The 25,936-nt window shown below is 41.1% G+C and overlaps 1 protein-coding gene across 1 annotated transcript; it reads left to right on the forward strand.

Moving 5' to 3' along the window:
- Positions 1 to 1,944: 1,944 nt before the first annotated feature.
- On the forward strand, positions 1,945 to 25,677 carry ANXA5 (annexin A5). The gene is made up of 13 exons (XM_074154595.1): positions 1,945 to 2,071; positions 2,159 to 2,202; positions 9,068 to 9,152; positions 10,245 to 10,339; positions 11,297 to 11,410; positions 13,632 to 13,722; positions 14,652 to 14,731; positions 15,190 to 15,246; positions 18,249 to 18,342; positions 20,156 to 20,251; positions 20,799 to 20,857; positions 22,995 to 23,117; positions 24,265 to 25,677. The coding sequence occupies exons 2-13, from the start codon at positions 2,194 to 2,196 to the stop codon at positions 24,325 to 24,327; spliced, it is 966 nt and encodes a 321-aa protein (XP_074010696.1). The 5' UTR covers positions 1,945 to 2,071; positions 2,159 to 2,193; the 3' UTR covers positions 24,328 to 25,677.
- The last annotated feature ends 259 nt before the right edge of the window (positions 25,678 to 25,936 follow it).

Genomic DNA, 25,936 nt, shown 5'->3' on the forward strand with positions numbered 1-25,936 from the left:
TAAAGAGGGCAGATTTAGACTCCGCTGCATTTCTTTGTGTGTGCATGTGTGCACTGTCTAGATGGTTAAGCTTGAAACATGATTGTAGCATGGCTGTATATCTGCTTTGGATATAACATGTAAGGAGAGAAAGACTTACTTTTGCAGAAAGAGCTCTGTGTGTGTAAGCAAGGTGGTGCTTAAACTAAAGCGACCCGTATGAATGTCAACCACTATTTTTTAAACCATTTCATAACCTATAATGTTTTCTTAAATATCATTATTCTACATCTAATCCATATGTGCTTTTCCACATGTGTATTACGAGCAGCTCACTGTTTCCTTCATGCATCTTTGAGCGTGTGTGGAATGCTGCTTCAATGGATTAGATTCAAATTAGACTTTCATAAGTAAATCAGGCCATTTTAGTAAATTGTTTGATCCTCAGTCCTGCGAAGGAAGCCAGCTGGGTAGATCTCATATTTCTGCTGAACTGTGTGTACACTTCTGGGCCAAAAAGAAATGACGGACAAGATATTGAAATTTACATCACAATCTGCATTTCTGTTGGTGTTTTCTGAGGTAAACACAACTCAATTTAAGACAGAGCTGACCGTTACATGTTAAAATGCTCACGTAGTGAGATTATGTTCATGTCTTACTTTGGCAAAGACACTAAATTCCATTTGTTTTGCAGACTCTTTTCCTTCTTTCATCTGACGCACATCTGGAATGCATTTGTATGGGTGAGGGAGCAAGTCTCCATCTTTAGATGAAAATGCTCTTTGAATAACAACACAGACTGCATCCTCATTGCTCTCCCAAACTGGATATGTCTTCTCTATACCTGGGTCAGTGAAATTGTCCCGCTGTAAGATGTCGAGAACTAAAAACTGTCATCACCCAAAATGCTTACCGTACCTATGGTCTAGAACTACAGCCCTGACATTCAGTTCCAACATTGTGCTTATTTTGGTAACCTAGTTTACTTAGAAGCTAACCTAGGTCAGCTAGTAAAATGGATTGAGAGCAGCCCTGAGGAGAAGGGCTTGAGGGTGTTGGTTGGTGAGAAGCTCAACATGACCCAGCAATGTGTGCTGGCAGCCCAGAAAGCCAACTGCATCCTGGGCTGCATCAAAAGAAGCGTGGCCAGCAGGTCAAGGGAGGCGATCCTGCCCCTCTACTGCGCTCTGGTGAGACCCCACCTGCAGTACTGTGTCCAGCTCTGGGGCCCCCAACATAAGAAGGATGTGGACCTGTTGATGATCAGAGGGCTGGAGCACCTCTCCTATGAAGACAGGCTGAGAGAGTTGGGGTTGTTCAGCCTGGAGAAGAAAAGGCTCCGGCGAGACCTTATAGCAGCCTTCCAGTACCCAAAGGGGGTCTACAGGAAAGATGGGGAGGGACTCCTTGTCAGGGAGTGTAGTGATAGGACGAGGGGTAACGGTTTTAAACTGAAAGAGGTGAGATTTAGATTAGATATTAGGAAGAAATTCTTCACTGTGAGGGTGGTGAGACACTGGAACAGGTTGCCCAGAGAAGCTGTGGATGCCCGGTCCCTGGAGGTGTTCAAGGCCAGGCTGGATGGGGCTTTGATCAACCTGGTCTGGTGGGAGGTGTCCCTGCCCATGGCAGGGGGGTTAGAACCGGATGATTTTTAAGGTCCCTTCCAACCTAAACCATTTTATGATTCTAAAATGCCTGCTTTAAAATTCAGTACGGACTTGCCCATTAGTGATGGAATATGATCCTCTTCAGATTAATGGGAACTGATTTTTTTTTTTTAAACTGATTTCATGAGGAGGTGGCTTGAGCCAAAGGGTTGCCCCTCCAGTACCCCAGCGAGGGGAGCTCGGACCGAGTAGTGCCATCCCCCGCTGGACCGCCAAGTCTCCACCCCGTGGCCCCGCGGGGTGGCACGGCAGGCGGCCCGAGGGAGGTGGCTGGGGCTGGCCGCCCGCCCGGGGTGGGGCCTGGCCCGGCCCCCGGCTGAGGCAAGCGGCGGCGGGGCCGGAGCGGGGCCCCCTCCCTCCTGCCTTACTCAGCGCTCCCGGTAGCTCTGGGCGGCGGCGGCTCGGCGGACCGGCTTGCGGTGAGGGGCGCCGGGGGGTGAGGCGAGGCCAGGCGAGGGAGGGTGGCAGGACGGGACGGGCGCTGACTGTCGCATCTCTCTTTGCAGACTCGGATTCGGACCCGGCCCGGAGGATCCCAGAGATGGCGAAGGTGAGGCGGGCGAACGGCCGCCGCGGCCCCTCGGCGGGCTCGCCCCTGCCCGGCCGCGGCCGGTCCCGGGACATCCTCTTCTTACCCGTTTCCTTACTTTTACTCCTCACTGATTTATTTTCGGTCTGCCTTAAATCAACCCATCCCCAAGCCTGGGGAGACGCGGAGCTGGCGGGGACGGGGAAAGCAGCTAATCATGTGAGGCCCGCATCAGGCACAACTTATTTTGATTTTTTTTTTTTTCTGCCAGTTTCCACTAATTCGGCCAAGTTTTCAGTATCGTGTGTTTATATTGTGCCTGGGTGGAGGCTTCTTTCACTGGAGGAGGAAGGGGGAAAAAAAACATACTGCCGTGGCTATGTCCTGTGGAGGCTTGGGCTCAGTACTCCTGTCCCCAGCTTTCCCGTTTCTAACTTAATTTTTGTGGCAGCGTTGCAGCTATCGCACAGTACTTCGTCTGGTAGGTTTTTTTTCCCCTTTGCAGCCCTTGTGTTGCTGCTGTTACGTTTGAGCCCAGATGAAGACTTGGAAAACGGGGCGGATTCCAGTGTTTGTTCTATAGTTTCATCAAATGCATATGCTCTGGAAAGTAAAATAAGAGTTTAACGGCATACTTACGGGTTTTATACTGCTGTAGAAAGTGAAGGCCTGAGTGCCTTTGCAAAGGTCAGGGTAACTGCACGTTCATGTAGTAGTAGTTTCATTATTTTAACTCGATAAGTGGAATGATTAGTGGTGTTTTAACACTTCTGTGAATATTTACCCATATTCTGTCTGGATTTAGTTTTAAAAGAAAGAAGGTGTTCTTCACTTTAAAAAAAAAAGACACATTTATAATAGTATTCCACTAAATCCTTGAAGTTTTGGGAAAAGGGGATTTTTCTTTCTTTAAACATCAAGCCTGGTTTGTAGGGTGCATATTAGGAATACAGGGACCCGTACCCATGCTAGTGCAGGCCATCTGACCAGACTGATCTGCTTTTTATTACCGTACATGTAGCATTGCTTATAGGCTCAAGGGTAGTTTCTTTTTAGTAAAAGCATGGAAATTTGCAATTCTCTTGTCTATTCCATAGAGACACAAACTTTAATTCTTGATCTTTGTTAAAGGAATATTTAATTCTTCATTAGTGCAAACCAGTTACTCTTGCCTTCACGTAGTAGAATTTTCTGCTGCCTGAGGTAACGCTTGGGGCCGAGTTACTAACTGGTGGCAGGCTGAAGTCATTGGAACAATGAGGTCTTGTACTAGGTAGGCCTTGTCCTCCAGTTTCCGTGTTCAGAAGGCTGCTTCCCATTTCAGTAGTATTCTTTGTGTGATTATGCGGTCATGAAAGACTGGGAGTGTTAAAGCTTTGTAGCCTGTAATTCATTTTATAAAAATTAAAAAGAAGTTGAAGAGTAAGCTCTGTTCCTCATGGCAGGTGTCTGTTCTAAATTTTTTTTGTGCCATGAAGTAAAGGTAAGAAATGAAAACGCCTATCAATCATGAAATGTCAAGCATCGACAGTAGTTATTTATATGTACAGCTAAAGGTTCAGAGTTCAAAAAGACTGCACAGCACAGTGTGCTGAAGTCCAATTTAGTCTAGGTACATCACTGAAGAATAAAACCTTTGAAGAAGGTAAGTTATCGTTGGAGTCTTGGTCACTGAAGTATTTGCTTAGTTATGGGAAGATTTTTTTTTTTTCCCCCCAAAGACCTGAAGGATTTTGTGTGTTCCGTGTCCAGGACAAAAAGGTTCATTCATTTTGTGGGAAAGCTACAGCATACTGTAATATGCTGTGCAGGCTGGTCTCTCCATGCCTGTGTTCATCTGCTTTCTTTGGAGCAACACTGCTGTCCTAACAAGCTGCCTTTTCTCACACATCTCTATGTGTAGTGGTTTTTGTTAATGCACAGGCGCAACATGGTACGATCTGTTCCTGCTTGATGAGCTACCTGCCTTGGAAATGCTACCCTGTGTTTGCTAATTCAGAAATCCCAAAGGAAAGCAACAAGAATATTTTCTGCTTGCATGCTGTGGGCTGCTTTGTTTTGGTCTCCTGCTCCCACTTTATTCCCAGAATGTTAAGTTGGGAGCATTTTGTGTATCCATTTGTAAGCTGCCAGGGAAGGATTGCTTGCTGCTGGTGAAGGTGTGGCTGCTGTGTGCTATATCTGGAGTTCCTGTTCTGCCAATGTGCATGTGTGACTTGGAGCATGGGAATAGTATCACCAACTCCAGTGGTACTTCAGAGAATTACGTCTCACATTCCAGGGTAAAAATGCTTTTTCAAGTCCTAAGCAGCCCTTTGGCTTGGTGAGGTTACTTGTTGAGGACATGTTCTTTGAGTGTTTTTGCAGAGAGTCCCCACATTGGTTCCTACATTGCTCTTGCTTGCTCTTCTCTTCTCCCTCTCTCCCACCCCCTCTCTTTCCTTTTTTTTCTTTTTTCCTTCTCTCCTCCCTATCTTTGGTATCACCATGGTGTACTGACTCAGAGTTCAACACAGATGTTGTGTAATTCCATTTTTTGTCAGGAGTTTAAATTTAGTGGGGCAGATGTGAATACAGTCTGCTGGCCAGAGCTTACTCCGTCCATTTAAGTGGACAATCTGACGCATTACTAAACTTAGTGTTTTGTAGAGGAGTCTTCATAGCTGTGCATTTGCATCAGATCTGTGTGTATATTCACCCACTCACAATGTAATTTATGTCCTATTGACCATGAAATTTTTGGTAAGGATGTCATGAAATGGTTCTTACATGATGTTTGTTTTAAAGCACGATTTGAACTGGGATCTCCATGGTCTTCAATGGCCATAAAGGCTTTCAATTTACCGATGAACACTGTGTTGTGCTTTCTCTGCAAGATGTCTATTTTTGTGTAAGAAATCTTAAGGCAGTCTTTCATTTATTCTAGCATGTGACCTTCTGGGCTCTCTCCTGTCATCTGAAAATAGCTTACCTTCTCTGTTTGTCAACCTCTGGGCTGGAAAACATTCTGTTTCCGTTCTTACCACTCCACGGTTTTTCTGGGCCATCTTGTAAACAGATGGCTGCTTTAAAAAAAGTCACATACCATCTTTTCTGCACTAGACACTGGGCTTTCCAGTGGCAAATTGATGAGACCTTACTTTTGTTGCTGCAGAGTAGCATCGAGAAAAGGGGTTAGCTCTTCATCTATGGGAAATCTGACTGGTAAGAACTTGCTGTGAGTGGGTACAGAGCAAGGGCAGAGCAAGGGCAGCCGGGAAGAAGTCTGAATCAGTTCAAGTGTGGTCTTTTGTTTGCTGAAAACAAATCCTTTGTATTTAACAGGGGCTAAACATGGGATCTTGTGGGTGGAAAATTTTTTTGTGTACTTGGTGGGAAAAATTAAAAGGAACCTTGTTAAGTGGCTATTGTTGATCTTACAGATAATGCTGTTGCCAGGATATTTGGCCACATGACATCAAATTGTGAAGCCAAAGTTGTCTCTTGGGAGAAGTTAATATAGCTCTGAGGTGCTGGTTAGAAACAACTCACCTGATAAAATTTTATCTTCTCCTTCTGCAAACTTGTTGCTAGAGCAGAATAAACAAAAATATCTGAGATTGTGAATTTCCTCATTTGGAGGGGCATAAATTCTAAAGCAAGGTCATCTCTTGGAGTCTCTTTTTTTCTCCCCCCCACCCTTTTTTTTTTTTTTTTTCTCTGGTTTTCCTCTTCATGCTAATTGTGTGTATCTAGGGGTTTCATTGCTCTCATTGGTAGGTGTTTGGAGAAAATGGAAGGTGCTGTTTATTTCTAGTGTATAGTTACAAATTGTGCTTGCACTACACACGATTGCTTAACAACAGTCAGTGTATTGGGGAATGTAGAAAGAAAAGAATGTGGGTAGGTTTTGGGTGTTAGAAGCTTGTTATATTCTTTCTGTTGAGGTCTGACGTGTTGTGCTTCTCTTTCTATTTTACTGTCTGATGTAGGATGTTGCTCTTTAGTAAGAGATCACTCCAGATTACAAAAGGATTTATATCAAAAAAGTGTTTGTGTTCTCCTTTCCATTGATGTGCTTTGGGTTCTACTCGATGGGAAACTTACTAACCAAAATAAAAACAACCCATGAGCCTGTAGTGTTATTTTGTATCTGTTTGCATAAATGGCAAGGAACACTCTTAGAGATACTAAAAATAAGAATTTATCTACCTCTATAATAAGTCATGAAGTTTGTAAAGAAATGTTAAATAATTGTCTTTCAGTTCACCATTTTTCATATTAGGTTAGGATGGCATAGCAGTTGTGATGCTGTGATCCATCTACAAGAACCAGTTTGTTTCAATAAAGTTTAAACTCTACTTAATGTTGAAACTGTATCTGAGTTGTCTGATAAATGAGTGTCTGGCTTCTGTCAGAAACTCTTTTGTTTGGGTCTATTATTTTGTTAGGAATGTCTGGTTCTTAGCTCCTGTTCCACATTCTCCATGACTGAAAGCTGCACTTAGTGGTTCAGGCAGTGATGGTGGTTTAGAACAGTTGGACTGTATGTTGGAGTTGGGGCCCCAAAGCTGTATCCAAGCTTGTCTTACCCTATCAGCCCCTGCTGTGGTTGTGCTCTATTAGCACAAGCACGGAGTCACGGGCAGCAGATGTAGCAGGAGATTCTGCCCTTACAGCTGATGGCTTTTTGGTATTCAGTTGAAGTGGGTTTCTATTACGCTGGATGGCAGAGCTGCAGCAATGTTTCTGGTTACAAGCTAGGTGCAGCTCCAGTACTGATTGAGGGTGATTGTGGCAGGTAGGTAGCCAAAATCCAGTAAACATGAGAAGGGAATGCCTGGAATGCAAATGGTGCCCAGACATCAAGAAAGCTCTTTTAGACTACAGCCGCACCAGAAGAATTTCAGGAACTGTTCATCAAGCTTCTCATATGCTGAGGCTTTCCATGCTGTGCTTTGGAAAAGAGAGTTATGGAGAGATTCTTCTTCGTTAACAAAAATGAGAAGGGTGATGCAGAGAGAGATTTAATCTAGCATTTAGTGTTCACACATAAGTTGTCTAAAACAGCCGCAGAGGGATGGTGGGCTGTTGTCACAAGACTTAGGAATTGTGAAGGGGAATTCCACTTGCTTATAACGAGATAAGCGAAGGAAAACTTTAACTTGAAGATCAATAACTGTTTCCTCTGAGAGCTGTTGACCATTAGTCATGTCCTAAGGAGAATTGTGGTAGTTCTATAATATTAGTTACATTAAGGTGATATGAAACAAAACAGCAGGAAGCACAATTTTAAATAACGCCATGCTGGCTGGTGGGGTAATAAGGGACGAGGAGGAGGAAAATAGAGGCTTTTCAGTCTTTATCTGTTTTACCAAATTAAATTTGATTTATGAAGTTGTGTCCCAAATCCTTGAGATTTTTTCATGACAGCCTTTGGAATTAGCTAGGAAAATGACAGTAAGTACGTATTGCTGTGCCTAAATTTGAACTACTGCCAAAAAACTTGCTTGTAATGGGAAGAGCAGAATATTTCAGGGGAATTGTCATGCCTCTGAACTATGCTGGATATCGGAAAGCATCTACTAGGAAAAAAAAAAGTTTGTTGTTGCTATTAAACACCATGATAACTTTGTGTTCTGATTTGCCAAAATACAGTGGAGGTAAACCTAACTCATTACTGCTCTTGCAGTGGGAGGGGTAGGGAGACAGCAATAATGCACAGGTGGCCTGAGAGGCAGCAGCACTTCAGGGCGGCTCTGGCTAGTGCTCGCCTGCGCTGTTCTCTCTGTGCTCTTCTGGCTGACCTATCTTGGATGAGTACATTGACTTGAAACCGAAGCACTGTGTGGCTGAAATTGCTAACTTGAGGGAAGGGCTGTATCACAGAGGCCAGATGGCTGTGCTGCCTGTGAAATAATCTGGTGCCAGCCTCAGCAGGTGTCTTGGCACTTCCTTTCATCCTCTTTCTTGAGAGTGGAAAAATGCTCTGCCTGTAGTGATTACTACTTTCACACAGCCATGCTTACAAGAAATTTCCCTGTTAGAGAAGCCTCCCTATTCCCAAACCCCAGCTGTTTCCCCTTTTGGCCATTTCATAACTTTTATAGTTTATAAATGGACTGCTGTGCTATACACATGTAGGTTCTTGAACTGTCATGTTTAAATAAAGGCAAGACTTTTCCGTAAGGGCAATGAATATCCTTTTGTGTTTGACCCAAAGAGGAAATCCCTGAAGAGCCATGTTCCATGGAAACCTAGTGGAATTATTTTTGTATTTGGATAGGCTGATCTTTTATCTTTATATTTGAACTGTTATTTCTTTTTAGCTGTAGATTACTATGAGAAATGTAGCTGAATCACTTGAGTAAAAAGTTGCTTATGCCAAAAGAAACATGATGAGAAATTGAAAGTCATTGCAGAGTTCAGTAGGCCTCATTTGCAACGTGATGGAAAATAATCAGTGTGATACTGGTTGAGAGCTCCAGTAGGTTTTTCTTGAGGAAAGGAAGTTCTTATTTCCAAACGTGTCTTAGATCTTTGTGCAGCTTTTCTAGCATACACAATTTGTGCAAATAATTTCCCAAATTACTTTAACAAATGATAATTTTGTAGTCATTATCCTGCATTCATATCCTGCATGTTGTAAATACCAATCCTGCCAACTACCATTATGTAAATATACCTGCACTTAGCGGGTGTACTGCTGAGTAAAGCCATAGTAGTACCTTTTGAGTGAGAGCTGTGTTTAAATACTCACAGACTGCCATTTAGTCAGACAATTGCAAGAATAATGCTATCATCTTTTGGATTGTGGATTCAAATTTCGTCTGAGCTCACATATGGAGAACTGAAAGATGCTATCTTCTATTTCATGGATTTTTCCCTTTCTCCCCCCCTCCTCTAGTACACGAGAGGCACCGTGACAGCCTTCTCTCCTTTTGATGCCAGAGCTGATGCAGAGGCTCTTCGTAAAGCCATGAAGGGAATGGGTAAGAATAATTTATTTTACAAAAAGAAAAGGGCTTTCACTCCTTTGAAAACATCCTTTCTGAACTATTTTTTTTTTTTTATAATAGCTGATAAGGGTAGGGCGTGCGCCTACATGCCATGGAATGACAACCCCGGGACTGCAGGAGTCTGGGCATGTCCTAGTTTTGACTGTGCTGCTCAATGTTTATTTTTAGGTTACATAAGAGGAAAAAAAGAAGGTGGTTTGCATGTTCCCCATTAAAAATTGATACTCCACAGGCTTTTCTGCACACAGAGGTTTACTGCACACTTAAGCTAGACTGTGGATTTACAAGCGACAACTGTGGAGAGTCATGACAGTATAGTAGAAGCTCTGTGCTTGGAAAATGTGCAACAGCCCCCTTGGTCTGGGAGGGTGTAAGCACATTGTAGCTACTGTGAACAAAAAATACAAGCACACGGCATGAATGTAGACTAACATGTGGTCTGTAAACTCGTGCTGTAGCTTTCTGTCCCAAAATTTCCCTGTGAGAACAAATCCTAATTTGCTACTTTCTTTGAAGCTGCCTGTGGGAGGAGGCAGAAGGAAGGGAAAAAGGGAAATGTGATACACCTCAGCCTATTGGCAAATTCAGTAGGGCTAGTGAGATGCTGTGCTTTGGAGCTACCTTGCAAACTGTCATATATAAAATGAATAATAGCTCCGCACTTCTGTACTCTGGGGTGTTTGGGGTTACTGGACTGAGTTTTGCTGTGAGTGGGCAGATAGTTTATTCTAAAGTAAATCCCTTGGTAAGCCCAAAGGCGAGGCTCCTACGTAGAATAGAGACTGTGACTGAATGTTATAGCTGATGCCTGGGGTGCTCTCAGCAGTGTCTGGAACAGAGCACTGATGAAGAACAAACAACACATAGGTCCTCCAGTCATATTTTTGCAACAGCAGAACACCTGGCGGCTCCGCTTGGGCTAGGGTGACATTTGTTACTTAAATGCTTCTGCTGTTTGTCAGTAGACTGTTACTTTCAAAGAATCTTTCATTGCCTTTTGAGTTTGTGCCACTGCTGTTTGTTTTTTAGAGTATGCTTGTAACTCTTTGTTCTTTCTAACTTCAGGGACTGATGAAGAAACTATTCTGAAGATTCTTACCAGCAGAAACAATGCTCAGCGTCAAGAAATTGCAGCTGCCTTTAAAACCTTATTTGGCAGGGTGAGAAGAAGAAAAATACCTTTAGAAATTAGCTGTATGTGGCCTATGATGATTACTTAAAACTGTGAGGCACGTTCATCACGCTCCCTGTAAATGGTTCCCTTGAAGAAAATCTAGTTTTGCTTCTGTCTTCCCTTCTCCCCCACCCTGCTATATCCTTAATTGCTGACTGGGTTAGAATATTCCTTTTAGGTTAGAACAAAGAAGTAAGTTACCTTTTTTGTCTTTTGGTCCAATATGTCTTAGATGGGTCTTTGTGCAAAAGCTCCTGTACTTTCCAGTTAGTGTGCTTCTAGTACTGACCTCATTCTTGGTATGGGGTGAGTTATCAAATATTATGTCACAAGGTCTGGAATGTAAGGTGATAGCAGGAAGGTCAGGGCGGGATGGGGCTTTGAGCAACCTGGTCTAGTGGGAGGTGTCCCTGCCCATGGCAGGGGGGTTGGAACTAGATGATCTTTAAGGTCCCTTCCAACCTAAACCATTCTATGATTCATTCAGGGAAAAGAATTTTCTAGAGCTAGAAAATGTGTCAGAAATAAAGCAGCCTAATACTGTAGGAGGGAACAAAACCAAATATATAGGTAGATAAAGCCATAAGTGAGTTTAAAGCAAAGACAGCTCATTTCTGTCTTCCGGCATTGTTGGATCCTTTAATATTGTGGCTGGGTAATCTTTGTTTCTAGTAGCAAGTGCAGTGAACAGCTAAGGTTTAAAGAATTTCTATATTAAAAAATCCTATCACCTTATGTTTCGGGTTTTCCAAATGCCCTTGTTCCCTTTTCTTCTGCCTTATTTGGCCACATTTGTTTCAGTTCAGGTACCAGTTAAAACAAAAGGCGCCCTGTCCCTTACGCGCTTTGATGCGTCTCTGGAGTGTTCTAGCTTGCAGACACACTTGTATCCATTTAAAATGGTTAGTCCTTGTTCATTACAGCACTGTTTGTTCTGCATTAGGATCTCGTAGATGACCTGAAATCAGAACTTACCGGCAAATTTGAAACATTGATGGTATCTTTGATGAGACCAACCTACATTTTTGATGCTCATGCACTGAAGCATGCCATCAAGGTAAGAGCAGTGTGGGAAATGAATTAATACATTATACGAAATGGTCGTTGCTCTTTTGTTGTTTTTTAGGAATGAACTCTTGGTTGATAAGAGGAATGCTAATAGAAGTAGCCTTTTTTTTCTGTGTATTAGGAATGTGATGCTTACACCTGCTATTATTGCTAATGCCATGGTTTTGCCTGGTTTCTTATTCATCCTAATAACTCATTAGAGGTAGTTTAGAAATCTAGTCTGCATAATGTTTTATGTGAAATTATTTTAATGAGAAACTATGTAATCTTAAAAGAACAGTGTTGCTGTAGATGCAGAATAAAATCTATATAAAACTTGTTGCTTCTGATTTAAATATGAGTAGATGGGCAGGTTGCTTTTAAATTATTTTTGCTGCTAAAGTAGTGCTGAAATCCAGCGGACACTAGATTTTTCTGCTGTGAGCAGCCTAGGTTTTACAGCTATACAGCTGTATGCATAGACTGCAAATTAGTTCAAGGCATTTCATTAAAGTGTGATGTTATTTATATGTCTCTTCTTGAGTATTGTTTAAGCTAAAGAGTGTTTTGCCCTTGATGGATTACAGTGCGACTCAAAACTGATGGCCTAGCATACTTGTGTAAACTGGCGTCCACCAAAATTATGAGTAGGTAATATCTGTATTACTGAATGTGTTCTAAAAGCTGCCTCCAGTAACACAGAGGGAAAAGTTGATAGCCCTGTCACTGTTGCCTTTCCAATATTTTTATTTAGCTGAATGCATTTAGTGCCTTTCTGGGAAGGCCAGGTAAACAAACAATTTACAATCTGTGTGTGTGGATATTTTAGTATCTTTTCTTCCATGTGATCCTATTTTTTTTCCCTCTGTCATACTTGTCTGATATCATCTGTTTGTGGAAATCCAGGACTTGGATGTCCCTGGAATCACAGAACCTGTTGATTAGAGTAGAGGACATTGAACTTGTCCAGTGTCACATAGTACTTGGTTGGGTGACACTTACACGTAAATTCCCAAGGTCCTTGATGACAAACTGGTTAATATGTAGGTTTTAGTCAACTGTGCAAGCTAGTGCTCATAAACCCATGACCCAGCAAATAGTACCTCAGACAACAGAAACTTTAATCCTGGACATTTTCTGTAATGTCTTTATATGCAGTGGGGGAAGGGGAGGTGGCACCTGACAAAGAAACTGATAAAGGCCTTGTTGACTAAAAGAAAAGAAATGTATTCCCAAGCTGCTCTTGTTGATTTAGGAGTCAAAGACCGACAGGCAAATGACAGAACAGATGGGTGTAGGAGGGAAAACAGAGATAGTGAAACAAGAGTGGTTTTGTTCTTGTAACTTACAAAAAATTATATTAAAGACAAGATCATAGGATTTCAGAGAATGTGTCTGCTCAGGAAAAGATGTTGATACTTGTCTGCAGTTCAGCTGAAGAGGATAACAACAGTAAAGAAGATGCGATGGCAGAGACTTCAGTGCAAGATAACAACTCCGCTAAGAGTATTACGTCTGTGCTGCTGATTGTCCTATCGGTTTTCACTGCTGCTACTTAAATTAGAACTAACATAACTATGCCTGCTGCAGTTGTTGAGTAGGCACGTTCGTGAAAGTCTATATTTTGAAAATGATTACACGTAACCTGGCAGATTTGTATTTTGAATATCTTTGTATGCAGTTCTAAAGTGAAGAGTGCCTGTTGTGCCTGCTGTAATTAGAGTGCAGCATCTTAAACTATCTGGGTTGGCAATTCTGTTGTGAAATGTGTGTTTGCAGTGGAAGAGAGGGTGGCTTTAACACAACACAATTCACAGAAGGGTGAAGATAATTGCTGGGTGGCTCTATGTTTATCTGTGTACTGGTTGATGAAAGACAGTATGTGAACTAGAGCTAAGATGAAAACTGTTACTCTATTCATTCACTTGCCTTGATGTCACTGGCTGTAATAGTAAAGAACTGATGCATATCTGGGTGTGCGTGAACATAGAAGGTCTCATCCAAATCCTGCAGCAGTGAGCCTTTATTAAGTGTTGGGTTGGTTTTGAAAACAATAAAGCCAGAACTGGAAAAAATTCTTTCCAACAGCTGCACAATACACCAGAAAGAAGAAATTAATTTTTCTTTATTTGGTCTGAGTATGTAAGCTGGTGCTTTGTTTTGATTGTCAAAGGGAATTCCTGTTTTCTGTTTGTTATTCCATGAACTGATTTATATTTGCACCCCTGCAGGGAGCAGGAACCAATGAGAAAGTGTTGACTGAAATTCTTGCCTCCAGAACACCTGAGGAAGTGCGGAATATCAGACAGGTTTATCTGCAAGGTAAAGTTCTGCATAAAATAAAGTTCTAGGGTCTCCGGTCAGTCCTCTTAATATGGTCTTAGCTCATCTTTCAAATAAGGTCTGTCTATGAACTGGTGGATGTATTCAATAAGCGGGATTTCATTCTGCCGTGTTGCAAAAATTCGTATTGAAAGAAACTAGAGCTTGGATTCTAAGCTAAAATAGTTTTTATTTCAGGGCTAAGACTGCAGGTTATGCTGTTTTGTGCTTTATAGTTAGAATTCATTCAAATGCATTTCCCATTATTTTCATCCCTTTGACTGAAAGGGGATTTTTAGTAATTGGAAACTAGAAAACTGGTATCACAGAAAAAAACAGAAGTTATTTTTTTGCCCTTTGCTCAGTATTCTGTTCAAATGCATTTGCGCTAAAGCAGGCGCAGCTTTTTGGTTGTCCATAGGAGTATGTGCTTTTACTTTGTGATTGTGGGATTGGGTTATTTTAAGGCAGTGTTTAATTCAACACATTTATTTCACCTCTATGCAGATTCCTGCCACACAAGAAATTCTTATGTCTTAATAAAGTTTGGGGCAAAACTTAGAGACTCCAAGGGCGAAATTTATTTGTACTGGACTCTTCTGGGACCACAGTTGCTGTACAGTTGTGAGACTGCCATATTTTAGCATAACTACAGATCTGTATGCTCCTTAGTTCCCTAAAGAGCTGAGTCGGTGCTTGTCACCTTGTATTTCAAAATATTTTGAATAATCTGCTCCTGATACTAGGTGTGAGATGCTATCTTTTCACCTCTTTTACGATAATGCTGGGTTATAACCTAATTGTTAAAGCTGTTTCTGATAAATGATTCTACAAGCAGTGAGTCAAATTAACTTTTTGCTTTTCCTTGCTTTCTCCTCAAAATAGTGAGGAAGCCTGTAAGTTGTTGAATGGGTATTGCTCTTTTGCAGAGTATGAGGCCAACTTGGAGGATAAGATCACAGGAGAAACATCAGGCTATTTTCAGCGACTGCTGGTGGTCCTGCTGCAGGTCAGTGTCTCTTTGTGCGCAGGCATGTGTGTATGATTTTCAATTCTGTTCTCTTGTCTTATGTACCCTTGTCACTTTTTGCTTACTAAGCTGGGATTCTAAACAGACCCAGTGACAGGCAGGATTGGTTCTGAAACCAAATCACTTCCCCTGACTCACAGGGTCAGTCTTGAGCTTTGTTATGGGTCATTTCCATATCACTGAATTGAAAAACTTCTGTGATGCTCATGGGTGTAGCAGAGTGCCTGCTGCGTGGGGTTTTGAAGGCAATAGAAGAAGAGAACATTTATTTCATAAAGATACATGCAAGCAAAAGGGAAAAATAAGGTGATTTTGGAGAAGATGCATTAGGGGTTGTCTTCTCGCAGTACCTCTTACAGGCTCAATATAACAGATAAATTGTTTCTTGATTCAACTTTTTATTCTTCAGTTTAACAACTTTTAAAAATTCTCTTTAGGCAAATAGAGATCCTGACGGTGGAGTTGATGAGGGTCTTGTTGAGCAGGATGCTCAGGTGGGTGAATGACTTGGGATTTGGGGCATTTCTATAAGTTATCTTGCAAAGAGCGTATAGAGCTAGAATTCCAATGTGAAAGAGAAATTGTTAAGGTTTTCTGTGTGTTTTTCTTAATACGTTTTCCTGTGCTTTTATACATTCTGGACAAAAGAAGTGTCAAAACCTGAAACATTGGGATCAAGATTTTTTTGCATTTTCACATTTCAGTGTAAAGCATTGCTTGTTACTTAATGAGGTGCCTGAATGGAACAATGATTGGATCGCTGGAAGAGACAGTTATGGTTGCTGAGGCTTTGTGATGCTGAGATGCACTACTGGAAAACTGAGACATGCAAATGATTCATTCCTTAATCTCTGACTTGAACTGAATTCAGTTCTTACATATCGTGTGTCATATACGTGTCGTAGTGAAATGTTAGTGCTATTTGATGAGGAACGCCTCTACAGAGGGAGAAATACTAAAAGGAGAAAATATACCAAATATTCTGCTTTACTGTAACCAGATGACAGTCAAAGAATTGCCTCTAAAGTTTCTTGGGACTCACGTATTGCCCTTTGCGAGTATTGTCTGTGATGTCACTGGGCTCTAGACAGGAGAAGGAATACCAGCAGTTAATGGGTATCCTTGATGCAGTCTCTTGCTGGATGCAATTGGCTTTGCTGTTAGTTGTAGTGGTTGTCAATATCTCAGCGAGTTGATTACAGAACTCATTTAATGAATGTTTCTTCATGGTTATTTCAGGTAAGTCTGGGCTAGACCTTTTCCTCTCATAAATTGTTGGTTGAGATGAAAGAAAATATATGGATTGTTCAAGTTGACAAGGAGGAAAAGCAGAATATCAAATCAATAAAACACTCTCCTGATAGCAGGGCAAGATGGAGAGACAGACTAGCAAAATATGTTTTACTGGCACAGGCCTGTCCTTTGTTATGTAAATTCAGAAAGCATTGTTCTTTTGCTAGTAAAATTAATCCTGTGGAATTTGGAGCTTGAAAATTAGTGAGGCAAATGTTTGAATTGTGAACTAGACTGTTTCATGAAATTGTGTCAGTCTTGCCTTTAGCTGGGCTCACATAATTGAGGAAACTCATGAACCACAGGCCTTGGTAGGTAGACAGATTCCTTTTGGCCTCTTTAATTGAGTTTAAATGAGCATCTATATTTAGGAGGGGCCATGCCTAAATGTTGGAAAAGTCCTGGTTTTCTAAATGGTCTCTGTGGTTTCTTATGTACATTTGGCTTGAGCTGGGACTCCAACAGAGCAGTGTTCTGTCACATTTCTCTTTATTGATCTCTTTACATTCAACATCCAACATAGCTGGATCAGACTCAGAGAATTTTCTAATTATTATTGCCAGGTACAGATGGTCTGAATTGATGTACATGATAGTGCAAATGTAAAACTAATTTTGGCTTCCCAGTGTTTCTCTTGCTAATATGTTACTCTGTGAAGGATTTGATATGTTAGAGGGCAAGCTTTTTGCTCAGTGGTGATTTTTAATTTTTTTGAGTCTATGATTACTAAACATTAATTCAAAGCAGTTGGGGAATGGGCGTTCATACTGCAAGATAGCATGAATATGAAGGGAACCTGCAAGACTTTTCTGAGAATGCTTGAAGGAGAAAGTTTAACTTTTTGGAAGAGATTTTGTGAATATCACTTTTTTTCAAAATCATGCAATTGACGTACATTTTGGGTATTGCACAGTGGCAAGGCAGGTAAAAACTTAGAGCTCATGTAAAATGCCATTCACAACTTCTGTGTCTCTAAAGAAATGCATTCCTGGCATTTCTAAATGCTGTGCTGGGACTTCACATTTGGTACTGGATGGAGAGTGCTGGTATTCATCTGAAGAGCTCAGCATCTATTATTTGAACTAAATATACTTGCAATGCCTTAATAGCTTTTTTTTTTTCCTACCCGACCCTTTTGTAGTCTGTACCATCAATATTGAAAAGAGCGTGCAGCAGTCACAAATAGGTTTCAAGTTGGATTGTGGTACAAGCATAAGCAGAAAAATCATAACATCCCATTCAGGTTTTACAGTACAGACAGACAGATGGCCAACATGGACAGACCAATGGCCAACAGCATTGCAGCGCAACAGATTTGGTTGTGGGGATTTTTCTAAGAAATATTTGATTGCCTGAATATAGGTAGTAACCTGTTTGCCTGTCTTCTGCTCGCTGAGGAGAGAAAAATAATACCATATACTACAATATGTACAAACCTTTCTCCTTACATGGTGTTTAGCACAGGATTTGGAAGAAAGCTTCTGAGTGTCAGGAAAAAGAAATAATTGAACTTTCTGATTTTTTTGTTTGTGGTGTTTTGTTTTGGTTTTTTTTTCCTCATTTTCCCCCTCCTGTTGCTTATTTGAACTTTTAGAAGTACTTTACTTTCCTAAATGCTGCTGATGGCCCAGTCATTGTCTGTATTGAAGAAAGACTTGCCTGAAGAACAATGAATGTGCTAAAACAATTAAATGATTAAAATCTTTAGCAGCCCACAAATCCTGTTTCCCGGAGCTTCTAAATCCATCTTCCTCTCCTTTTTGGAAAACTTCCTCCTGGGCCAAGTTAGCATGGTTATCCCATGATATGAGTCATCATGTAATAAAGTTTTGCTAGTCTGATTTGAAGAAGAAGAAGGGGAAAAAAAAAAGCAGAAAAATCAGTATTGGGAATGGATTTTATCTCCTATATTATCACAGTTTCAGAAAACTTCAGGCTTATGAAAGGGACTATGAGCACAGTCAATTTTAGGGCCTTAAGTAGTATTACTCATGTGAGTGCTTTCACAGTTGATTTCAGAATTTATCATTTATTTCTTTCTAAAGTCAGTTCAGTACTTGGCAATTTTATTTCATTTTTTCTCCTCTAGCTATAGCTTGTTAGTAAGTTTAATGCTCCTTAGAGCGAGACAAATAGAGCTTTTCAACAGGGTGTGTGGACACATAACAAATGCTGTTGTTTTGATCTCTCGAATTTACAACAGGTTTTGTTTAGAGCTGGGGAGCTGAAATGGGGAACAGATGAAGAAAAGTTCATCACCATCTTGGGAACCCGAAGCGTTTCCCATTTAAGGAGGGGTAGGTGGTACGGTTCATGTATGCTTGAAAACTTCTGCCTGAAGTCCCAGTGTTAGCCAACTGGCATAGAAATGGTAGAAAAGTTGTTTCTGGTAACGCATTTGTCAAGCCCAGAAATTTTTAATCACCTCTTTCCTTTACTTAATATACTTAATCTTTTTCCTGTAATTCAGTTTCCCCCTAGCAGTGGCAATCTTCTGCTTGAAGGAATGGTGCAATAGATCTGAGGGACAGCTGGGGTGTTTATTTCTGGATGCCTTTTTACTATTTTTTTTTCCCATTTGAAAGAGGTCATGGCAGTAGAGGCTATGCTGAGAGTCTGTTATGAGTCATCATAATCTGATGGAGATCCAGCCCTGAAAAGATCAACCCTTTTATATGTTCATACTTTAATAGCTGTTAATAGAGAGACAGTAATTTCCTCCCCCGCTCCTTACCCATTCATAAGTCGGGTTTACCAAGCTGTTCAGGCCATTTGAAATAATGACCAGTAAGTTTCACTTTGGTTCTCCAATCTTTTTGTTTTCCTTTTTGAATATTTGGATTCATTTGGATTTTCAAAAGTAATTTGATTTGTGGTTTTACTGTTTAGTTTTTTAACATTATTTGCATTAAAGTAATCCTGTAGTTTGTTTTGATGCACCCAACATTTACTTAGCATGATAGAAATGTAAGATTTCATAGAAAACTCAGGTCTTGTGGATATTCATGAACACAGACTTGAACAGACTGCCGATAGGCCAGATTGTTTATGTGAAGTTCATTTGATGCAGTAGCCCACTATAGACAAGAGCTTAGATTCAGGCTAAATGATAGCTGTGCCCTGGAAAAAATGCTTGTCATTTCCTGAAACTTCTCATTTTTTCCCCTTTCCCTCTTCTTCCTGCACCCTTTCACTGGGTGTGTTCACAGAGTAACAGAACAATTGAGGTCGGAAGGGGCCTCTGGAGGTCATCTTGTCCAACCTGCTTGAGCAGGTCTACCTAGAGCAGGCTGCCCAGGACCATGTCCAAGACAGCTTTTGCACATCTCCAAGGACTCCACAACCTCCCTGGGCAACACGTGCCACTACACCTGCACAGGAAAAAAGCGTTTCCTGATGTTCAGACAGAACCTCCAGTGCCCGTTGTGTCTTGTCCTGCCACTGGGCACCACTGAAAACAGCCTGGCTTCATCTTCTTTATACTCTGCCTTCATGTATTTGTACACATTGATGAAATTCCCCCTTAAACCTTTTTTTCTCAGGGCTGAACACAGTCCCAGGTCTCTCAACTTTTCCTCATAGGAGAGATGCTCCAGTCCCTTAATCATCGTAGTTTGCCCTTCACTGGTCTCGCTTCAGTTGCTCCATAACTCTTTTTGTATGGGGAAGCCAAAAACTGGACCCCTCACTCCAGGTGTGGCCTCACCAGTGCTGAGTAGATGGGAAAGGGTCACCTCCCTCCACCTGCTGGTAACACTCCTCCTAATGCAGCCCAGGATACCGTTTGCCACCTTTCCAAAAGGGGCACGTTGCTGCCTCATGTTCAACTTGTGGTCCACCAGGACCCCCAGCTTCTTTTCTGCAAAGCTGCTCTCCGGCTGGTTGACCCCCAGCATGTGCTGGTGCATGACGTTGTTCCTCCCAGGTACAGGAACGTGTTGCATAGTAGCAATCTGGTAGGAAATAGGTATTTAAAATAGGACAGAGGGAAGAATGAGTGGATGGTCACATGTGAGATAACGAGATACAGATGGCATTAACCTGTCCTGAGGAGGATGCTGGGAGAAATGCTGGCTATACACCTGACTGAGCACACTTTCTGTTTTGCAGTGTTTGACAAATACATGACTATTTCTGGCTTTCAAATTGAAGAGACCATTGACCGTGAAACCTCTGGTGATTTGGAGAAGCTACTTTTGGCAGTTGGTAATTGTCTTAATAGATCTAGAACTAGCCTTCTTTATTTATTCTCAGGCCGCCTTAAATGGCAGTTGTTATGGGAAGTGGCATGAAAACATGGTTCCTTTTTGAAGCTAATCACCTGGGATCTATTTTTATATTTAGAGAATAGGCCTTTATTCCTCTTTTAATAGATGAGGGATTGGGGGGATGTGGGACAGGGCATGGTAGTGAACTGCATTCTGTTTGGTCATGTGCACCTCTATCAGAAAGTGAGACAAAATTCTGCCTTTTTTTGTATTCCTGGCATCTCATTTAGGACAATATCATAATAGATTTGTAATTGGGAGTAGAATTTGACTAGCAAGGTTTCTTTTCTATTAGAAATATACGCTGCATTCGAACTCCTGGAACCCAAAGTGTTGTTGTAGCAGAGGAGCAGAGTAGCTGGCAGCTGTGTGCTTAATTGTCCACACTGGAGAGAATGATCCAGTAACACACACCTTGTCTTGACCCCGAAAGATTGTTCTGTATTGAAAAACAATCGGTAATTTAATCCTTTGCCTTTTTTCAGTGAAATGCATCCGAAGTGTGCCTGCCTATTTCGCCGAGACTCTGTATTATTCCATGAAGGTATGTATGTGTTTTCCATACGTCACTTTCCATCTCCCCCAGCTACAACTCCTCTCCCTTTCGCTTGTTCTTCATTTCTTCTTTCACTGTAAATGCCAACAGGATACTGTATCACTAAGCATCTGCAAAGGTTTGGGGAATGCAGATCTGGGAGAGGATTCATAAGCTTTACTTCGAGTTCATCGTAAGTTTGTCAGACCATAAATCTTTTAAAGGAAATATCAGTCTCATCAGTGATTTTTGGACTTGGTCTTGTTACATTGGAAAACGCCTGGCTAGATCCACTGGGCGCCTTCAACTAAAGAAAGGCTACAATGTCTGTAGGTGGTGGATATATTGAGGAAGTAAAGATGACCAAAAACTTAAGTTGTAGGTTGTGCGGATTTAGTGCTCTTTGTTTTGGAGATGAGTATTTACAGATTGAAGGTATAGTTAGCTTTGAAACACATTGTGATGGGTATCCATCCCATTTTTAGAAGGAAAAGAAACTTGTCAGAGAAAAAGGAAAGAGGCTTAAACAGCTACAAAAGATTCTGCCGGGGAATCCCATCAGTGACACAGCTGTGTTTCTGTTGGCTTTGCCTTCACTTGGATGGGAAGAGATAAGCAGGGGAAGCTGTATTTTTAACTCACAGTGGCTAATATTAATTAAAACCTGAGGTAGGTGGCCTATTGTTTTCAGGCAAGTTATCAGCTTCCCTGAAGAATTCCTCACTTCCCCTTGCTGAGAAGCACTGAGGGATGTTTGTCACCAGATGGTTGTGTTGCCGAGATGTCAGCATGAGAATTAGTGAAAAGAGATGAAATGATAGCTTAATTTTTAAAAGCTGCGTTACTGCTTTTATAAACATCAGTGTAAAATAAAGTTAAGTGGAAAATCCAAAATATTATACATGATGCTGAGCTGTATGAGGATTGTTCTTTTTTTATTTATCTATTTATTAATTTTAATTTTTTAAAGAGTACAATAGAAAACATTTTCCTGTAGGTTTTAGAATCTTTTACATTTCTATTACAAGGGGCCTGATTAATGTCTGGTGGTGACATACCTAATTATGTTTTAATATAAATAAAAATCATTAAGCACTTCAGATAAAAAAGATGATCATTTATTACTTTGGCAGAGAGTTTGTACTTCTAATTAATCAGTTTGGCATGACAAAGTTCTAAAATGGGCAGCATTTGCTTTCATGATTAGATGGGGCAGAGCCTGGATTTTACCAGTTTTTAATGTAAAATCCTACTCAGAAACCACTGGAATCATGGCATAACTTTTGAGCAGCTTTAGGGCATTTTTAGATGTAACCCAAGAATATTTCACCCAGTCGAAGGATTGAGTGCCACTGGAGGCTGAAGATGATGGTGGGGGCTCTGCCAAGTCCTTCCTTGAGGTGCATGAGCAGGTCAGCGTGTGAACATCCGTATTGCTTCGGCTTGTGTGGAGTCTGACTTGTCTGCGCAGGAGGGGTCAGGAACTTAGTCTGGCACAGCCTGCCAGCACAGGAACTTAAAATGCTTAAAGCAATAAAGATGAACAGAAGAGTGGAGCATGTTGGTGTGGCTGGAAAAGGTTTATGAAGTTTGCCTGTGTAATAAACAGCTGGATAATTTGTGGAATGAGTTGCTCTGCCTGTGTCTTGCTGTACGATATTACATGCTTTGTATTAGTCATTGCTAGGATTTATGTGCCCAGTTCCAGAACCGACTGCGATTCTGCAGTCTCAGGCTACATTGAAAAGGTGATCTGCATGTGATTCTGATCGTGGTGATCAGGTGTATTACTGTGTAATCTTGGAACTGCATTATTTTAAATTTATGTCAGCATTCATGGTTGAAGCCTCTGAGATGAAACATGAAATAAAAGGTCTGACCATATGGCGCTTCACAGAAGTCCAGGGATTAGAGCACCTTGTGTGGTCAGTCCTCTGTTCTCCACGTTGCAGTGTGAATGTCTTGTGATACTGTCCCAAATATTGTCTGTTTTGGAGCAGAAATGTAGTGCTGGGGTGTTTTGAGACATCACATGTTACATTTGGTGCTTTCGTGTTGCACTCTGGTTGTTTGTATTTGTTATTTTGCTATAGCATCTGTCCAGAACAAATTCATATTTTCATATTATTTAAACTTTTCTTTTTAGGGGGCTGGCACTGATGATGATACCTTGATCAGAGTCATGGTTTCAAGAAGTGAAGTCGATCTGTTGGATATCAGACAAGAATTCAGAAAGAATTTTGCAAAATCATTGCATCAAATGATTCAGGTAAAAATACTGTTCCATTGTCAGGGAAAACAGGGGTGATCGAGATGTCATTGTTTCCACTGCCTATTTTTATGGAAGGGTGCGGATGTGAGTAGAGCTGGACAGCACAGTGCAGTCTGAGATCAGTGGTGGGTGGTCTGCAGTTTAGTGAAGTATCACGTAGTGTCATTTAAGTGGGGGATACTCCCTATGAAAAGCTAAAGGTTTCTTTCCAGTGTTCACTAAGAAAGCAGATGTGGTTTTCTGAAATTACAATTACTCATACACCATTTTTAGCTACTGCTTCATTTCCTTTTTCTTCTCCGTGTTCCTTCTAATTTTCGGTGCTTCAGAGAGGGTGCTGGCTCTAGAGAAATAATACTGGGGTTGGGAGTCCCAATTATCACGAGGTCGAAGTTTAAATCTTGGATTGTGGTGTGGAACCTTTTGCATCATTTCAAAGTGGAAAGCATTGCACTGTGGAATCAGTCTGAATCATAATCTCCTTTGAGTGGCTGGGAAGGAGCAGGAAGGGAAAGAGCCAGCAAGAAATCCAGAGCCAGCTGTTGCTGCAAAGTTGAAGCCAAAATGCTTTATTTTTTTTCCTAGGAATTTTTTTTGGCATTTTGTTTTATTTTGAATATTTTAAGGCTGCTTTTTATGATTTTTTTGTTGTCATTCCTAACACTATGCTCTCTTAATTAGGCTGGGTGGAGTTGCTTTTGACAGTCAGTCGGGCCCATATAGCTGTCCTGCGGAATTAGTAGCAGAGCTTCCCGTTAATTACGGGGATAAGGGCTGGGGCCTTTCTAAGTGATGGCAGGTCCTTGGCACGTTTCAGGGGGGTTACTTTTGGTGCTGCTTTGGGCTTCTCCTTTGTTTGGGCTTTCTCACTTGCAGACGAATGCATTCTAATACACAACGGGTAGCTCAGTTCTAGTAAAGCTTTCGGAGGCTTTTTGTGTTTCTGAAAGTCTGTCTGTGTAAACACAGCTCTAACATAAGAGACAGAGAATTTCCTTGCGTCATTCCTGAGTGGAGAGTCATCCAAGTGGATTTCCTGTGGGTGGGACAAATGTATAATTTGTTGGAGTCCTCCTTGGCTGCTGCTTTTCTTCACATTTCTGTGGTGGTGACTCATGGTGACTGGTCTCTTTTATATTAACAGAAAGATACGTCTGGGGACTACAGGAAAGCACTCCTGCTCCTCTGTGGTGGAGAGGACGAGTAACAGTGACAGTGACATGAAGGATTTGTTGTACTCCAGCTTTGCAGCCCTTCAGATAGCATGTCTAGCTAAGTTTTTGTACCTTAATGCTTTGTGGCTGTTTGAATTTATACTAGTAGTGCACTTATTAAAAATGAGCATATTGTTATCCAAGTGATAGCCAGTCCCTCCTCTTTCTGACATCCCAACTCCCAGGAATTTCAAGTGCCTTCTGTGAGTATGCAAGAGTCGTCTTCGTGGAAGATGAGTACTGAGCACAGAACCCAGTTCTTTGCAAGTGTTTTGCTGAAATAGGAAAAAAATAATCATGTATTTCACTAATAATTTGAAGACTCTTTTTTTAATTTTTGCTTTTATTTCTTACATTTCCACTGAGTGTTAAGCTAGCTCTAACACTGCAAATGAAGAGACGATATCCTTTGTATGTAATATTAGAACGAATTTGCGGAACATCATACAAGCAGTCATTGGAAATCTAAAGCACCAATAAAATGTTTCCCGCTCAGCACAGTTGTATGTGGTTTTTAATGGGCAAAGATCTAGTTTCCCTTTCATACGATTCCACTGCTTCACACTGTTGGTGTATTTTTCTTACTGTTATGCAAGATTCTAAGTATATATGGTGTTTTGCAACTGTACATCTTGATGTCTAGTGTAGTATATGGGTGCTGTGGTGATGCTGCTGTTCAGTATAGCTGGAATATTGAACTATTGGTACTCGCTGGGCGTTGTGTTCTCATTTTGTGCTGCTATGTCTTTTTCTTCTCCTCTAAAGCTGGGGGCAGGAAGGAGAGCTGTTTGCACACTGCCCATGTAGAGCAGATAATGCTGCAGTCCTGGGACCAGTGGAAGATTTCTGGGATGAAAGCAGGTGAAGAAGAGACAGAAAGACAGTGATCCATACTTCAGGGATTTTGGGTGAAAAGAGGATGGTTGCAGCACCGCTCTCTCATCAGGTTAGCAGGGAGCACAGCACAGTGCGAGAGAAGCACCAGTCTGTTAGATAGGCTGCCTAAAATGCACTGCTTTGGTTCATCATTTATGACTGGCTTTGAAAATTAAATTGACGTGTGTGAAGGAGAATAAAGAGACTTCTCTTTCATGCATTATAAGGTCTAAACACCATGGTTCTAAATTTAGCTTATCGGTTAGTCACGTACATTTTAATACTCCTGTTGAAATTGATTCTTCACAGATTATTAAGAGCTTTAAAACTTTCATATTGAATAAATGTAAAGTTTTAATTTTTTTATATTGTAATTCTGAATTATTACTGTCATGATCTCTTGCTAAGAAGTACTTGGTTTTGGATGTAAAATGTGAAAGCTCTTTTTATAAGTAAATACGTTAACTAAAACCTAATCCACTCTGAAACCTTATTTGTTTTCCATTCTTTCGCACACATGCACTCACTCTTTCTTGCTCATGCACTCTCACTTTCACTGTCTTTCTCTTCCTTGCTTCTTTTTGTCCAAATTTAAGACTTACAGACTTAAAACCAGAGCAACTTCATTTGAAGTGCTCTTCCTGGACAGTTTACTGAATTCTCCATGTTATTGCTGTATGTGGGGATGGCTGTGGGTGTGGTTTGCACCTCCACCAGAGTTTAAGC

Source organism: Numenius arquata, chromosome 10 (assembly GCF_964106895.1).
Source record: "Numenius arquata chromosome 10, bNumArq3.hap1.1, whole genome shotgun sequence".
Classification (NCBI taxonomy): Eukaryota; Metazoa; Chordata; class Aves; order Charadriiformes; family Scolopacidae; genus Numenius; species Numenius arquata.

Coding starts and splice junctions, on each gene's coding strand:
- ANXA5 (XM_074154595.1), top strand. Junction 20,252..20,798: donor GAAGCTACTTTTGGCAGTTG/GTAATTGTCTTA, acceptor GCCTTTTTTCAG/TGAAATGCATCCGAAGTGTG. Junction 23,118..24,264: donor CATTGCATCAAATGATTCAG/GTAAAAATACTG, acceptor TTATATTAACAG/AAAGATACGTCTGGGGACTA.